The 17,758-nt window shown below is 38.7% G+C and overlaps 1 protein-coding gene and 1 non-coding gene across 2 annotated transcripts in view; one reads left to right on the top strand and one right to left on the bottom strand.

Annotated features, from left to right (window-relative positions):
* SYD (P-loop containing nucleoside triphosphate hydrolases superfamily protein) overlaps window positions 1–16,880 on the top strand; it is a 39,509-nt gene extending 22,629 nt beyond the window's left edge. Inside the window, 10 exon segments of the mRNA XM_090312284.1 lie at window positions 9,967–10,064; window positions 10,149–10,256; window positions 10,414–10,471; window positions 10,568–10,795; window positions 10,896–12,138; window positions 12,230–13,416; window positions 13,658–15,664; window positions 16,067–16,512; window positions 16,514–16,638; window positions 16,641–16,880. Coding sequence (XP_090168410.1) covers window positions 9,967–10,064; window positions 10,149–10,256; window positions 10,414–10,471; window positions 10,568–10,795; window positions 10,896–12,138; window positions 12,230–13,416; window positions 13,658–15,664; window positions 16,067–16,512; window positions 16,514–16,638; window positions 16,641–16,705 — 5,565 coding nt within the window. The 3' untranslated portion in view covers window positions 16,706–16,880.
* A 561-nt stretch (window positions 16,881–17,441) lies between these two features.
* On the bottom strand, window positions 17,442–17,513 carry TRNAP-AGG (transfer RNA proline (anticodon AGG)). The gene has a single exon. It is a non-coding gene; the product is annotated as a tRNA-Pro (tRNA).
* Between the last annotated feature and the right edge of the window lie 245 nt (window positions 17,514–17,758).

The raw sequence follows: 17,758 nt of genomic DNA, 5'->3' as shown, positions 1-17,758 counted from the left end.
ATTTTTGATATCAATGATAAATGGAAATTTGGAATTATAATTCTTTCGAAGCCGTTTGGTAATTGTAGATTTGTGACCAATTCTCTTCTCCTTCCTCAATTGTTTTTAACTTTGTTTAATATAATTCTCCATTTTAAATTTTAAAGTTCAAATTTTGAATACAATGAAAACATAAAAATATTGTTTTCAGAATTTATACTGTTTGGATTATAAAATTCAGAAACAGTTTTCATAAATAGAATTCGGGTTGTCTGCCAAATATATATTCATTGAATTTAGTGAATTTAAAAATATAAAACAAAATCTGGATTGGGAACCAAACAGACCTTAAATGTCCTAGGATCTTCTACTACCACTTTTCCTGGAGATTCATTGATTTAGAAGATCCTAGGACATTTATGGTCTCCATCTCCTTCTCCAAGCAATCATATAGATCCTTGATTAAAATATTGTTGAATATAAATGAATCATCAAATATGAATGAGGGCCTTATTAGACTTTAGAGCTACCTGAACAGGTGGTCAAGATAACAAAATTTTAGATGCATCTTGGGGCTCAAATGAGGAAGTACAAGAAGAGAATTGGTCACAAATCTATACTTCCCCTCAAGTTGGGTTGTATAAAGAATACAATCCAAACTTGGAATTGAATTCATCAAAATTTCTCTTCGATAAAGCTTTAGCGAGAATGTCGGAATTTGATGGCGAGATAGAACATAGTTTAGTTCCACTATGTTCTTGCTGAGCTTCTCAGATATGAAATGGTGATCTATCTCTACGTATTTCGTTTTGTCATGATGAACATTGCGATGCTGATTGCTGCTTGACTATCACAAAGTATTTTGAACGAACTTTGAGTTTCTATTTTTAGTTCTTCTAAAAGCTTCTGAATCCACATCCCTTCATAAATTCCCAATGCCATAGCTTGATATTCAGCCTCTGCACTACTTCGAGTTACAACTGACTGTTTTTTACTTCTCCGGGTGACTAAATTGCTTCATACATAAGAGCAATATTCAGATGTAGTTTTCGATCAGTTAGCTCTCCAGTCTAACTTGCATAGTATAAAATTTTACCATTTTTTTTTATGATTCTTTAAACAATAGCCCATACTTGGAGTACCTTTCAAGTATTTTAAGATCCTGTTAACGGCCTTAAGATGATGTTCATTTGGACTGGTCATGTGCTGACTAACAATGCTCATGGAATATGATATGTCTGATCTGGTATGTGACAAGTAAATTAACTTTTCCACAAGCCTTTGATACAAACTCTTGTCAACTGGACTAATCCCTTCACTTTGGTCTTGGCTTAGATTTGGATTCATAGGTGTTTTAGCAAGTCTACACCCCAAATTTCCAGTCTCCTTTAGTAAGTCTAGCATATATTTTTGTTGAGAGATGATAAATGCCATCTTTAGATCTTGTGACCTCCATTTGTAAAAAATATCCCAAATTTCCCAAATCTTTGATTTCAAACTCAGTTGCAAGCATCTTTTTTAAATTAAGGATCTCTCATAGATCATTTCCTAGGATAATGATGTCATCTACATATACAAATAAGATTGCAGTTTTGTTGTTTACAGATTTTACAAATAGAGTATGATCAACTTGACATTGATGATAGCCACTTTTAATCATAACTTTGGCAAATTTGTCAAACCAAGCAGGAGGAGACTATTTTAATCTGTATAAAGACTTTCTCAACTTACATACCAAGTCTCTGTAAGACTCATTTTCCATTATAGGAGGAACCTGCATATAAACTTCCTCTTCGAAGTCATCGTTCAAAAAGGAATTTTTGACATTAAGTTGATGAAGGGGTCAATCTTGATTTACTGCTATAGATAAAAGGACACAGACAATGTTTAATTTAACAACAAGAGCAAAAGTCCCCTGATAATCGATACCATATGATTAACGCCTTTAGCCACAAGTCTTACTTTGAATCTTTCAACACTTTCCTTTGACTTTTATTTAACTGTGAAAATCCATTTGTAGCCAACAAGGTTCTTTCTAGGAGGAAGTGGTGTGAGAGTCTACGTTCCATTACTTTCAAGACCTTTAATTTCCTCATGTACAATCATTTTCCACTTAAGATCCTTTAGTGCATCTTGAATATTGTGTGGAATTTGAATATTGTCTAACTGAGTTATGAATGCTTTATATGACGAATTTAATTTCCTATATGCCACATCTTTTTCAATTGGATGGCTAGTACAACTTCTAACACCTTTCTGTTGAGCAATTGGTAGTGCTATATCATCATTCGAGGGCATCATAGAAGTGATGTTCTTGTTGAAAATAAGGGGCTATTATGTATTAGCCCTAAGGGCATTTTAGTCTTTTTATATTGCCCTATTTTTCCCTTTTCTATATTAGGGTTTTCCGCTGTCTATATATTTCTCAGTTCTGTCTTGTATACGGTGATTTTTAAAGAATAATAAAAAGAGCTCTTCTATCGTGGTTTTTCCTCCCTGTCCTAAGGTTTTCCACGTAAATCTTGTGTTTTTTCTTTCCTTACTTTCAATATGGTATCAGAGCATGGTGACAAAATCCTAACCATCGTAGAGGAAAATCGACCTTTGGCTCCGAATTCTCCACCAACCGGCGATGAGACCACTGTCGAAATAGTTAATGCCGCTGCCATTCAGGCTGCTGTCAACAGGTATCTTCGATCGATCCACCTCAATCTGGTGCAGGTGCCGCCGTTGCACGGTGTCCAGCCACCGATCGGAATCGGTCCAACAGGGTCTTTCGCAATCGGGACCGGTCCTGTCGCAACTCATTATAATGGAGATGGATCTATGTCGTGAGATTGGCTGGGATTGTCTGTGTGGTGGAGTTCAGTATTGAAAAATTGAGGAAGTTGATCGCATTTATGATTCCCTTGCTGGTTTGAACTCCAAATTTGATACAGTTCGCAGTCGAATACTGGGATAAAGACCGATACCTTCTCTCATGGAAGTTTGTTATGAGGTTCATTTAGATGAAGATAGATCAGGTTCTATGAACAATCCCATTGTCACTGCCATTGACTTTGCTACGTTTGGTGTAAAATCATTTGGGTCTGATGGTGACAAGCAGAATGGTAAACTCCCTCCAGTGTGTGAGTATTGCAAAAAACCATGGCATACTAAGGATCAGTGCTGGAAATTATATGGTTGACCTCCGAATGGTAGACATCGCCCTCCAAATGATAAGTCAACTCATGGTCGAGCAATTGTGAGTGATTCTACGAATGGTACATCACGATCTCAATCTCAAGTGAATAACCAGAATGATTCTCGTACTGTTGGGGTCAGTGCTATTGCCCAATCAAGTACTTCTCAATCCTTCAGTTTTCTTAGTGTTAATGGTAAGAAACCATGGATACTAGATTCAGGAGCTACAAATCATTTGACTGGCTCGTTTGATAAGTTTCTCTCATATTTTTCGAGTGCTGGTAATGAGAAAATTCTGATTGCAGATGAGTCCTTTGCTCTTGTTACGGGAAAGGGCGATCTTTCTCCGTTTGAGAGTTTAACTTTACAGAATGTGCTGCATGTCCCGGAAATTTCTTACAATTTATTATCTATCAGTAAGATAACAAGAGATTTGGACTGTTAAATTCTTTTCTCACCTGATACTGTTTTATTTCAGAACTTGAGCTCGGGGACAACGATTGGCATTGTTCAAGACTATAGGGGACTCTATTTCCTTACTGATGATGCTTCCGCTTGGGATTGTTATAAGACTAGTTTATTATCTTCTTGTTTTTCAACTTCTGAGAAAGATTATATGTTATGGCATTTTCGTCTTGGTCATCCAAATTTTCAATATATGAAGTACTTATTTCCCCATTTATTTCATAATGTTGATATCTCTTCTTTGTCTTGTGATGGGTGTATTCATGCAAAACAACATCGGGTTGCCTTTCCACCCCAACCTTACAGATCTTTCCCGTCATTCCGTCTTATCCATAGTGATGTTTGGGGTCCCTCAAGCATCATTATTTCGTCCGCGAAACGTTGGTTTGTGACATTTATTGATGATTACACCCGTCTTACATGGGTGTTTCTTCTCATTGATAAATCAGAGTTAACTTATGTTTTTCAACAATTTTATACTACAGTGGAGACTCGGTTTAACACCAAAATTGTCATCCTTCGTAGTGACAATGACCGTGAGTTCTTTAATAAGAATAACACTCTTCATGATTTCATGGCATCTAAAGGCATTGTCCATCAAAGCTTGTGTGCTTATACTTTTCAACAAAATGGGGTGACTGAACGGAAAAATCGTCACCTTATTGAGGTTGTTCGATCCCTTATGCTTTCTACTTCTCTTCCCTCCTATTTATGGGGAGATGTCGTCCTGACTGCAGCCCATCTCATCAATCGGATGCCTTCCTGTGTTCTCAAGTTCCAAACACCTCTTGAATGCTTCAAAGAGTCTTACCTAACCACGCGTCTTATTCCTGATGTTCCTCTTCGGGTGTTTGGGTGCACTATTTTTGTCCATAGTCATGGTCCCAATCGTACTAAATTTGCCCCGTGCGCTCAGAAATGTGTCTTTGTCGGGTATCCCCTTCACCAACGAGTTATAAGTGTTTCCATTCATCTTCACGGAAGTACTTTGTTTCTATGGATGTAACGTTTCTTGAGGATAAACCATTCTTTCTTGTTAGTCCTGTTCAGGGGGAGAATACTAGTATAGAGTCTAATTGGTCTACATATCCGATTCCTACGGACTTTCTCCCTGAACCTATCCTGGGTGCAAATGATATTGTCCTACCTACTAAACAAGTGCCATAGATAACATGCAATAGGAAGAATCTTAGAAAGGAAATAATGCATCCTGTTGCTCCACCGGCTACGGTCCATGAGTCGGAACCGGCATCTGCTCAAGTCCAAGTTCCAACTCAAGTTCAAGGTACTTCTGTTTTTTATGATACTAATGTGTGTGTTGAGGGTGATATATGTGATGTGGTTTAAAGTGGCGAAAGTGATATGATAGTTCCAGCGAATGACAAAGTTGTAGGTAGTGATGAGTCATCAGGAGAAACACAGGAAGATGAGAATTTGCTGCAGGTTACTGAGTGTGACCACCCTCCTCATACTAATGAGGGGTCGGGCAAGACAAGGGGTTATGATGCCTCTCTTGATACACTCATTGCCTTGAGAAAAGGGACCAGGTCATGTACTAAATATTTTATGTATAGTTTTTTATCTTACAGTAATTTGTCCTTTGAGTTCAGGGCATTTATTACTAGCCTGGATACTGTAACAATACCAAACAATATACACATGGCCATGGAAGTTCCTGAATGGAAGGCTGCAGTCATGGAAGAGATGAGAGCCCTTGAAAAGAATAATACATGGGATTGTGTGACTCTTCCTAAAGAGCATAAAACAGTTTGGATGCAAGTGGGTGTTTATTGTGAAGTATAAGTCTGATGAAACTCTGGATAGGTACAAGGCCAGATTGGTAGCTAAAGGGTTTACTCAGACTTATGGCATAGATTACTCGGTAACTTTCTCTCCTGTAACGAAGTTAAACACAGTATGAGTTCTTCTTTCAATAGCAATTAACAAAGTCTGGCCTCTCCACCAACTTGATGTGAAAATGCGTTTCTGAATGGTGAATTAGAGGAAGAGGTTTATATGGGTTCACCTCCTGGTTTCAAAGCTTATTTTGATCATCAGGTTTGCAAACTCAGGAAGTCTCTGAATGGTTTGAAACAATCTCAAAGAACTTAGTTTGACAGGTTTACTACATTTGTTAAGTCTCAAGGCTTTATTTAGGGGCACTCTGATTACACCTTATTCACAAAGAGATCAGTCTTGGGGAAAATAACTGTTCTAATTTTGTACGTAGATGATATTGTTGTCAGGAGATGATACTGCTAAGATTACCAGGCTTAAAAAGAAAATGGTTGATGAATTTGAGATTAAGGATCTTGGAAGCTTAAGCTATTTCCTTGGTATGGAAGTGGCAAGATCAAGATAGGGAATTTCTGTTTCTCAACGGAAATATATACTCGATTTGTTGAAGGATAGAGATATGATTGGATGTAGACCTGTTGATACCCCTGTAGAATTCAATACTAAGCTGGGAGATTTTGTTGACGAAGTTCCTTTTAATAAAGAGAGATACCAATGTCTAGTGGAAAAATTGATTTATTTATCTCATACTAGACCTGATATATCCTATGTTGTTAGTGTAGTTAGTCAGTTTATGCAAGCACCTTACGAGAAACATATGGAGGCTGTAAATCGGATTCTAAGATATTTAAAAACTACTCCAGGTAAAGGTTTGATGTTTAGAAAACTGACAGATGATGTATTGAAGCTTACACTGACTCCGATTTGACAGGATTTGTTACAGACAAAAAATCAACTTCAGGGTACTGTACTTTTGTGTAGGATAATCCTCTTACTTGGAGAAGTAAGAAGCAAGGAGTGGTTGTTAGAAGTAGTGTTGAAGCTAAATACAGAGCTATGAGTCTGGGAATATGTGAAGATATCTAATTAAAAAAAGATCTTCATCAAGATAGTGATCTTTCTATGAAGCTTTACTGTGATAAAAAAGTAGCTATAAGTATAACCAATAATCTGGTGCAACATGCTAGAACTGAACATGTGGAGATCGATAGACACTTTATAAAAGAAAAACTGGACAATGACAATATTTGTATTCCGTACATCTCTTCTAGTTAACAAGTTTATGATATTCTCACTAAAGGATTACTCAGGCAAAACTTTGATACTTGTGTTAGCAAGTTGGGTCTAATTGATATCTACGCCCCAACTTGAAGGGGAGTGTTGAAAATAAGGGGCTGTTATGTATTAGCCCTAAGGGCATTTTAGTCTTTTTACTTTGCCCTATTTTTTCCCTTTTTGTATTAGAGGTTTCTGATGTTTATATATTTCTTGGTTCTGTCTTGTATATGGTGATTTTTAAAGAATAATAAAAAGAACTCTTCTATCGTGGTTTTTCCTCCCTGTCCTAGGGTTTTCCACGTAAATCTTATGTTTTTTCTTTCCTTACTTTCAATAGTTCTCATAAATGGAATTCAAATGAGATGTGTCTAGTTTAGGTGGTTGACATTTAGAGTCTTGTAAGGTAGTTCATTTTCTTCTCGAGTGAACAATAGGAGTTCGGCTTTGTGAGACTATAGGTTCAGAAACTTGTGAGACTTTAGAAACAATAGGCGGGACTGACACGGGATTAGGTAGCTCATTTAGAGAGGGAGCTAAGACTACGGATATGATGTGAGTAGGAGGTGTGAGACAAGTAGGCTGAATTTTTCATGGCTGAAATTCTCTCATATTCTCCCCTGAATTTGGGACTTGGTGAAAAATGGTTGATTTTTCAAAGAATGTATCATCCATAGGAGTGTACATTTCTCTAGTAATTGGGGAATAACATTTGTACCCCTTTTGATGTGATTAATAACCTAGAAAAATGCACTTGATGGGTTTTGGATCATGTTTGGATTGATGAGGAGAATGATTGTGAACAAAGGATGAACATCCAAAAATCTGAAAGGGTAAATTTGAAGAAAAGTTTTGTAGTTGGAAATGAATTTGAAGGAAGACATCTCGAGGAAATTGGAATTTGAGGACTTGACTAGGCATTCGATTTATGAGAAAAGTTGCAGTAAGAATGACTTCTCTCCAAAAATAGACTAGGAACATTATTGGCAATCATAAGAGAATGAGCGACCTCAAGAAGGTGTCTATTTTTCCTTTTGGCAATCCCATTTTGTTGAGGAATGGCCACCCATGAACTAGTGTGAACTATACCATGAGATGAAAGAAATGACCCAAAGAGTTGAATTGAAATAGTCTCTAGCATTATCTATTCTAAGAACTTGAATATTACTTTGAAATTGAGTGGAGATCATAGAGTGAAATGATTGAAAAATACTTGATGTTTCGGACTTTTTCTTAATGCGGTATGTCCATGTCAGTCTAGTATGGTCATCAATAAAGTTTATGAACCAACGTGCTCCAGAAATATTTTTTATTCTAAAGGGCCCCCAAATATCATTGTGGATCAATGCATAAGATTTTGAAAATTTGTAAGGCACACTTGGATAGGGATTTCTGGTATGTTTGGAGAGTTGGCAGATTTCGCTCCGGAGGTGACTCAGTTTTTTATTAATGAACAGATAAGAAAACAACCTTTCAAGATACAAAAAATTTGGATGACCAAGGCAAAAGTGCCATAACATGATTTGATTTTCACTAGACAAAGACAGGAAGAGGACTTGAGAATGAAACTAACTGAATTAGAAGAAGACTCAGACATGGGATTGAAAGACGAGCTTGGAAGATGTTTTCCTTGAAAAAGATAGAGGCCACTTTGCTACTCAGCAATGCCAATCACCTTTCTCGAACCCAACTCTTGAAATTCGCACAAGTTTGAATGAAATTTAGATATACAATTCAAGTCACTTGTAAATTTGCTTATTGACATCAAGTTAGGAACGTAAAGAACATTGGAGAGTACGAGATCATTTGATAATTTTATCGACCCTGTTCCTCTAACTTTAGATAGAGATCCATCTACTATTCGGATTGACGAATGACTAGGATGTGATTTAAACTGATGGAAAATACAAATGTCACCAATCATGTGATTGGACGCTCTTGGATCCATAATCTACAATTTTTTGTTTATTGTGTTGTACAAAGAAGCAAGGACAGACAATGTCCTGATGAACAAAATTTATAGAAGCTGTTTGCTTTGACATGATGTGAAAGGCTAATTAATTGAGATTGAGCGACCCAACTAATGAGATAAAAAAAATGATGCCCACGAACGGTGCAATATCACCACGAGTAGATTTGAAATCGGATCTAATTGAACTGGCTTGATTGAACCGGTCTGATCGTATCAGCTTGACTGAGGTGGCTTAATTGAACCGGTTTGAGACTTCACGAATGATTCTCTAAGACGGTGTGAGAACTCGTGACTTCACGATCTTCAGGTTGAGGCGGCACGACGAATTACACAGCGGATATTTGCAGAGGTCGATGATGTTCATATATCACTCAATGAGTCTTAAATCATCAATTGACCAAAAAGCTTAAGTTGAGTGAAGACGAATGTAATTATATATAGACACTCACCCTCACTTGTGGGTTTGATGAAAACCTAACAACTGGAAATGAATATTAATTGGGAAGGAAATAACAATGTAGGGATTTGAGCACAAGACATCCTGAACCAACATGTTCTGATGCCATCTTAAATCACCAATTGACCCAAAAGTTTAAGCTGATGAGTGAAGGCGAATTTAATTTTATATCACTCAACAGTCAACTTCAGTTTCCTTTTATACCCATCATGTCATGAGGTTTGGTTTTTTGTTTCTTTATTTATTTTCTTCTGTTTTTTTTTTTTGGGGGGGGGGGTTTAGACATTGATCTCTTAGTTGCTTGATTCAGTCTGATGGATTGGCATCCCATTATCTTATCATGGTTTGTAATTTAAAATGGGGGTATTTTCATCCTATCATAAAGATAGACCCCGATTCAATAAATTGCGTACACGAAGAAATAGAAGAGAGAGGAAAGAGGAGCAAAATGGGCACAGTAATGTAATAAATAGAGAATTGAGTTTGTTACATGGGTGTGGGTACCTCTGATTGTGTGGGGCCACTGGGATTTTGTTAGTTAGGGGTTTTTTCTTTATAGGGAACAGAGGAGGGTTATTTTCATTTCATCTTTTTGCAAACATCGTCTTGTAGCTTTTTGAGCATTGTGGAGAAGGGGGAGATGTCGAACTTCCTTGGCTATTTTTGCCAAAACAGTCGATTATATAAATTCGGGTACTATCACAGATGTGTGTTTGTGTTTTCATTAATGGAATGAAATTAACCAAAATGATACAAAATGGGATCCATCATCCTATCATTTGTTTGTAATTGGACACGTCCTGATCGTTCTTTCTTTCCTGATGTGCCCCATATCAAGGTTCAAACAGTGGAAGAACAAGTGAGAGCTGCTGCGGAGCATAAACTAGGAGTGGCTAACCAAAGTATTACAGCTGGTTTTTTTGACAACAATACAAGGTCGGTTCCTCTTTTGTGAAATTCCATGTTGTTTGCTTGAGGCATCCACACTATATGGTTTTCCCCCTATTTACTATAATGCAGTGCTGAAGATCGAAGGGAATATTTGGAATCTCTTCTACGCGAGTGTAAGAAAGAAGAAGCTGCACCTGTACTAGATGATGATGCTCTGAATGATCTCCTAGCACGCAGGTACATGTACATCCTGTTTCAAGGCCCATTCTCATTGCTTGAACTTTTATGCTGCTGATTATGTCAACCCTCAATGGGGAATAAAGATTTTTCTTGTGCATTCAGTGGTTAGGGAAGAAACCACAGTTTTTATTAACCATTGTCTCCATGTGCACAGTGAGTCAGAGATTGATGTGTTTGAAACAGTCGACAAAGAGCGGAAAGAGCATGAGATGGTGCATAAATCAACACTCCTTAAGTCTTCTCTTTTATTCAGTGTAAACTAACAGAGAGTATTTCATGTAATGAACTTCTAAACATTAATTTTGCAGGCCACATGGAAGAAGCTGGTACTTGGTCATGGAAATTTTGAGCCTGTTCCTTCCATCCCTTCACGTCTTGTAACAGATGATGACCTGAAAGTATTCTATGAAGCAATGAAGATAACTGAAGAAGTACCAAAAGCTGGGGAGGTTTCCCATGTAGGGGTGAAGAGGAAGAGTGAATATCTTGGAAGTCTTGACACCCAACATTATGGGAGGGGGAAGCGGGCAAGAGAGGTCTGACAAGTGTTTCATTACTTGTGAATGTCTCGTATGTGAACTCTTTTGGTCGTCATTATATTTTGTTTTATTTTCATTAAACTTCCTATTTTAATAGGTGCGATCCTATGAGGAACAGTGGACAGAAGAGGAATTTGAAAAGATGTGTAAGGTCGACTCACCTGAATCCCCTAGACCAAAGGAGGAAGCTGTGGCAGGAGAACCATCGGCTAGTATTAGTGGATCAGTTGTAGCAGCTGTTTTGAAGACAGAAGTTCCTGCTTCCTCTCCTCTGCCTCCTGTTCAGCCTATGCCTCCTGTTCAGCCTTTGCCTCAGCATCAAACACCACCTTCGAAGCGGGGTCGTGGAAGACCAAAAAGATCAACTGTTGATAAGTTGCCTGCTCCAGTGGTTCCTCCTCCGTCTCTTTCTATAACAGCCAAAATGGAGACTGGGTTACAAGGGGAAACTATTTCAAGCATTTCTAAAACTGGCTGTCTTGATTCTTTGCCTGGTCAAGGAATAACCAGTGAAATTGCTTCAGGGGCTGCTCCAAATTCTCAGTTAACTAGCTCAGTGCCTTCTATAACTCCTGCCTCTGAATCCGCTCCAGCTTGCTCCCCTGCTCCAATTCAAGCGAAAGGTCATGGTCGAAAAACTCAAACTGGACAAGAAGCTCCTCGGAGAAGGGGAAAAAAACAGGGGATAGTACCACCTCCCGTTCCTGGCAGTCTATCCTCTGATTTAAAACAAGATGACCTAGCACGGGGTAAACCGACAAACCCAGTGGCAGGTCAAGTTAATGTTCCAAGTGATGTTGTTTCTAATGCTTCTGCAACCCAGCCTCCCACTTCTTTTCCTGGTTCTGCCCCTTCAAAACCTGTCTCTGGACCTAATGATCAACCTGCCATTGTGGTTTCATCAAATTTGGAACCTACTCCTGCTTTGCCTTCTGTGTCTTCTATATCTCAAGTCGCCCCTAATTTCATTCCTCAACCTGTACGGCCTAGAGGACCATATCGGAAGACTCAGAGTGCTGCAGGAGCCCCAAGACGTCGAGGAAAGAAACAGACGGCAGCAACTCCTGAATTACCTAACACCACGGCTGGTGCTAGTCTAAGTTTAAATATGAATTTGCAAAAGAACCATATTGATTCTTCTTCAAATAATGCTGTTGTTGTCAATACCACTATAGAAAATATTGCAAATCAGGCGACTGATATTATCTCTGAGCAATTGCGCCAGAAACCTGATGGAATCACTGGACAGAGTTTGGAATCTCCTAAGTCAACAGATAATTCCAATCAGGGAAAAGAGACAGTGAGCTTATCAACTTGTGTTAATACTGTGGGACAAGGAGGCAAGTATAGATAGACTTCGGCGTGTGATCATCGTCTGTTATGTGTATCAATTTACTTTTTCTTGAATTCATGCGTTTAAATTCTATGCAGGGTCTGCAGAACATAATCAAAATACTGATTCACGTTGCATATCTATTAAGAGCAAGGAGGTTTCTTCTGGAGATTGCACCGCCAAAGCAAACCCTTATGAGGACTTGAGTAAGAGTACTGCTGCTGCCCAGGATGCAGCTGTATCAAATAACAGTGTCGACGAGAAATTGAAGAGCCATAGTTTGCGGGACACACCTCATCCAGTTGCATCAACTCCAGAACCTTCAGTTCCAGTATGTGGTCCTCCAACCGTTTCTTTACCTGATTCTGTTGCTGTGGAGATGAGTCCCAAAACTGTAATTAATGTTGCGCCAGAGACTGCTCCTAGTTCCCAGCCAATCCATTCATTCCCATCAGTGGCTTCAACCTTGCAATTTGCGTCTCAAGGTCCGCCACCCGGATATGTGCAACCTAAACGTCAAGGTCGTAAGACCCCAAAGAATAGGGAAGAGCCCCCTCGACGTAGGGGAAGAAAACCAGCCTCATTTTCTCCTGTCATTCTTAATGGTTCAGCTAGCAAGGAAGCTAAAGATTTGAATGTGCATGTGCAACCAGCGGAATTTGGGGATTCAAGTAGTAAAGACACATGCCTAAAAGGTAAAACTGGGACTGATAATCAAGAACCAACCAGTGTTCAGAATGTCGCAGGTGCTACCCAAATTGTAGATACTGTGCAGTCCCTGGGTCCAAAAAGAAAGGAGCAAGCACCCAAAACTGCCCAACACAAACAGTTGTTGGCATCATCAACAAAAATTGATGCTACTGGAGCCTTGGACAGGACCACTATATCAGGCCGTTATCAGACTGCAAATGTAAATGATGTTGCTCGAGTAATGAAGGAGGTCTTCTCAGGAACTGGCTTGTCAAAAGCTAAAGTTGGAGAGTCTTCTGGGAAAGAAAGCAAGGATGCCCCTCCAATGCCTGTTTTGAGCAAGTCGTCTGTGGAGGTGATCAGAAATAATCAGTCAGAGGCTTCTTTAGCTACAGTTTTAAATTCCAACATTCAAGTTGGGGCTCATGAATTGCAATCTTCCGTTAAAGCTAGTGAAATAAGACCAGATTCTGCAAATGCTCCAGAAGAATGTATCATTCCGAAGATCGGTGATGAAATTTCTGAAAGTACGAAGGCTGATGCAGTAAATAAATTGGTTGAATCAAGAGAAACGTCTGCCGCATGCTCAACTGTGGTAAGTGATGTGAGATCCATATCCCCCATGTTTTTTTAGTACTTGTCAAAATGAAAATAATTTTTGCCAGAGATCAAATCTTGTTGAGGGTGGTCTTGGTAGTTCAGGGGACTCAATAAGTATGATCGGTTCTTCTATACCTTCCACATGTGGTAAAAATTGTCCTACAAAAATGGATAAAAATTCTAGAGCTAAATATGAAATTTCTTTGAAATAACCTCTTAAATCTTCTTGGCTTCAGGTTAGTGGCTCTCGAATTTCATCAAACTTCAACAATGCTGACCGTAATCCCCCAGAAGGCTCACCTATTTCCTCAAGTCTGGGTGATTGCAATTCATCAAGGACTCCTAAGGTGATGGATGATGTATTGAAAAGTGAAACAAACCCTGTTGGTGATGGACTCTTAAAATCTTCCCCTGATAGAAGCATCTATGAAGTTCCCTCATCTTTGAATAATGATGGTGAAAGTCGACCTGCTCCTGCATTGCCAGTCCCTTCTGATAGCAATCATAAAACTTTGATAACTTCCCCTTCTGATGCACTCATGTCAGGTACTGAACTTGATGTTCAAGGACGCCTTTCTGTAACTACCATGGATATTGAGAGTAAACATAATGAAATGAATGATATCACTCCTGTTCTTGAACAAACGGATTGTGCCTCGAAGCAGGATGTTGACATTTTGATGGGGAAGTATAGTGGCAGTGTAGATCATTCTGACACAGGTGCACCTAATACGGTGAAGCAAACATCGGGAAATACATTAGAGCTTCATTCGGAAGAGTTGCCAAATTTTCCTTCATCTGATGATGGAAGCGTTCAAGTCCAAGAAGTTTCTGTGGGAAGTCTTGATGATTCAGATAAAGCTAAATCTGACAGAGGTTCTCTGGAGTTTGATCTGATACCTCCTAGAGTTGACGCTGCAGAATGCTCTTCCAAAACTGATGTTGAAGAACAGAGAGCACCAGAGTTAAATGCTAGTAGTAAGTGTATCTCGGAGGGGAATTTGAATGTGGAAGACAATGCTGATTTTGTTAAGCATGAGGATGTTCCTGAGCCAATTGCTCTGATCCAGGATAGTGAAGATGACAAGGGTGATAACCATGGTGCATGTCTCATGGAACCCAAAAATATTGGAGTTAATGCTAATCTTCAAGTGATTGCGTCTCAGGATGATGTTATGATTTCAGAAGACCTTGTGCAAGAAGATTCAAATCATACATCCATTGTGCTACAGGAAGGAATGATCGAGGGATCTTGTGAGATAAATCGACCTCCTAGTGACGTTCATGTTGATCGTATTGAAGAAGATAAATCAGGAAATTTGGCCCTACCATTATCTTCCTCAGAAGTAAAGGAAACAAATATGATGATGTTGCCCAGAAGTTTAGATAATTCAGGTGATCAAACTGATTTACCTGTATCCTCATCCATGATGACAGGTGGAGAAAATATTGGGACTTGCATCACAGATACGGTAAAAGCTCTCGAGGATGGTAGACAATTACTAAAAGAGGTATCACAAGTTTTGGTTGTGCTTGCTTCATCCAATAGGAATGATGACTCGTCTCAAATGGATCCCCTTGGCACCCCAGTCTCTCTGGAGGGACCAAGTGAGTATCAAATGAGCAGTGACCATATGGTTGCAACACAGGATAACACTGTTATGTCAGAAAAGGCGTCATCTGTTTTATTAGTTACTGAGGAAAACAAGCGGCAAAGTTCCTCTGAGAAAACCTTATCTGATAGTTCAGAACCGCTGGTGGACTGCAAGGATTCTGATAAGGGCAATGACAAATTGGTCGTTGCTCGAGTCAACAAGGAACAGCTTTTAAGCATCACTGAAAACCTCGTTTCCACTGATTCTTCCAATCATCTCACAGTGTCAAAGACGTTTGAAATTTCCACTGGTGATCAGATTAATGTTCCTCAACCTGGGGAGTCTGAACCCGTAAATGCAGTTTATACCTTAAACCAGCCCCCACCCTCGACAACCATGGAAGAAGACAAATCTGAAGCCTCATCTGGTAGTGGTCTAATTGCTAGCCCTCCACCACCGAAAGACATTAAAGGTTTTCATACTGAAACAGATCCAATGGACTCTTCTCAACCTGGCGGGATTTTAAAAGAAAATATATCAGGAGAAACAAATTTGCCTTCATCTTCTCCTGTGTCGGAGGAGGTAGGAGAAGGTATAGTGCCATCTGATGCTGAAGTTCAGACAATCGATCAAACGGATACTTCTGAGGTTGGTCTCATGTGGATGCTTTGCTTTAAAGAAATTTATTCATTGATCATCTGATGCAAACTAAAGCCTCCTTTAAATAGGCAACAAACCTTACTGACCACCTCGCTGAAACTAAACTTGAAAAGAATCAAGAAGCGGTTGTTGCAACTGAAATGAGGACATAGCGGCTGAAAAGCCAATAAGACTTGAACAATGCTACACAGTTGTCCCCGTTCCACCCCACCTTATAAAAATGATAAACAAAAAGATTCTGGTTAGATTATGAGACCATTCGTGATATGGAAAAGTTGAGGATGTCGGGATGGTTCAAAGAATCAAAATCTTCAATAACTTATTCTTAAAAGAATTTTAGATGATCTTTAGTTTTTTACTCTGCATAGTAATGTAACTCTTCCATTTCAGGTCGGGGAGCCTTCTCTAGAGAAGGCTGTAACAGAAATGGCCAGTTCATCATCTCTACCTGCAGAAAATGAAAGCTTGGAACGCTCACCAGTTTCGAGTCTGGCTGATTGTGCCATTGCAGTTGCAGAAACAGTCGTATGTGATGAAGCTGATGCACCCACAGAAAATGTAAGGTGCCCACCGGCAAGTGGCTCATCAGTGCTTGATCCGGCTGATGGCATTGCAGATGTAGAAATGGCCATATGCAATGAAGCTGATGTTCCTCCAGTCAGTGACACGGTGCAGGGTTTGGCTGATAGTGTCACGTCAGTAGAAATGGCCATATGTGATCAAGTTGATGCTCCGGTTTGTGACTCGGCGAACGCATCAGCTGATACTGCTGCCATATGTGATCAAGTAGATGTAACTCCAGCTTCCGAGTTAGCACAGGATCCAGCTGATAGTGCCCATGGTACGTGATCAAGTTGATGGTCTTCCAGTTTGTGGCTCGGTGCCAGACAACAGGTCTCCAAATTTGCACCTGCCTCCTGGATCTCCAGCAGTGGAGCATGAAACCGGTGAGCAGTCACCGGAGGAGAGACTCCAGTTAACAAGAGTTCGGTTGACTCAGAAACAGAGGATCCAAAGCAAAGTGAATGAATAGTAGAATTCTTCTGTACATTTTTTTTGCGTTCCCCTGATATTCAAGTTTTTAATTCCACGGGGGAAATTGTAGCTTTAATTTATAGAATCTCTACTGTCATTTTGTATGTATGTATATACTAATTATGGCTTAGGTTGCCCTTCTATATAATTGGCAGATTTCTGATCCAAATACTGAACTGAACAACCAAAACTCCTTCACATTGTCCCTTTACATGTAATCCGAGGAAGTGTTGTGTTATGACATTGACAGATTAAAATATTAATGATACAATCAAGAATTTTTCATTACTATTAGTAATTTTTGCGTTTGGTGTTGATATTAGTAAATATTTACTGCTTTGGAAAAGAAAAAAGAAAAAAGAAACTAAATAATTTGTCCTTCTAACTCAATCAATTAGTTCTGGAATTTTCCCTTTTCTTTTTTCTTTTTATTTTTTTGGTTAACTTCTAGCTTTTATATAGAAGTAATTCTAGGAGAATATGAATAATGAATTATATAAATAATAAGTAAAAAAATTTTGGTTAACCAATTAACGGCTAATTACCGACAAAGATTGAAATTGAAGAAAGGATAATCACAGGTGTTTAAATAAATTAGTAATTTCTATTTATTCATAAGCTCTTTAAGTCAATGTGGACTTAGTATATATGAAAGAAAAGTAGGCCCATTGATAAGGGCACTAAATGTGGGAAAGTGAATAAAATTAAGGGCATAAAAAAATGTAAAGTTGGGGCATTCCGAGAATTGAACTCGGGACCTCTCGCACCCTAAGCGAGAATCATACCACTAGACCAAATGCCCCTTTGTTATTTAAAGAACTTCTACCATATTTTTAACTTTTTTACATTGGATTGGAGATGAACATTCATCCATAAGGGTTAGATTTTGTTCCACTACTTTAGGGTTTTTTGTTTTTTTTGTTTTTTAATTAGTTCGGTCCTTGTATTTTTGGAATAATATTCATTTTGGTTTCTGTTACTTTTAATATTTGTTTATTTTAGTTTTTGTACTTTCAAAAGATCTATTTTGATTTCCTATATTTGGAA

This window comes from Benincasa hispida, chromosome 1 (assembly GCF_027475165.1).
Source record: "Benincasa hispida cultivar pf3 chromosome 1, pf3_genome.v1.1, whole genome shotgun sequence".
Classification (NCBI taxonomy): Eukaryota; Viridiplantae; Streptophyta; class Magnoliopsida; order Cucurbitales; family Cucurbitaceae; genus Benincasa; species Benincasa hispida.
The sequence above is the reverse complement of the archived record's forward strand: the minus strand, read 5'-3'. Positions and strand labels throughout refer to the sequence as shown.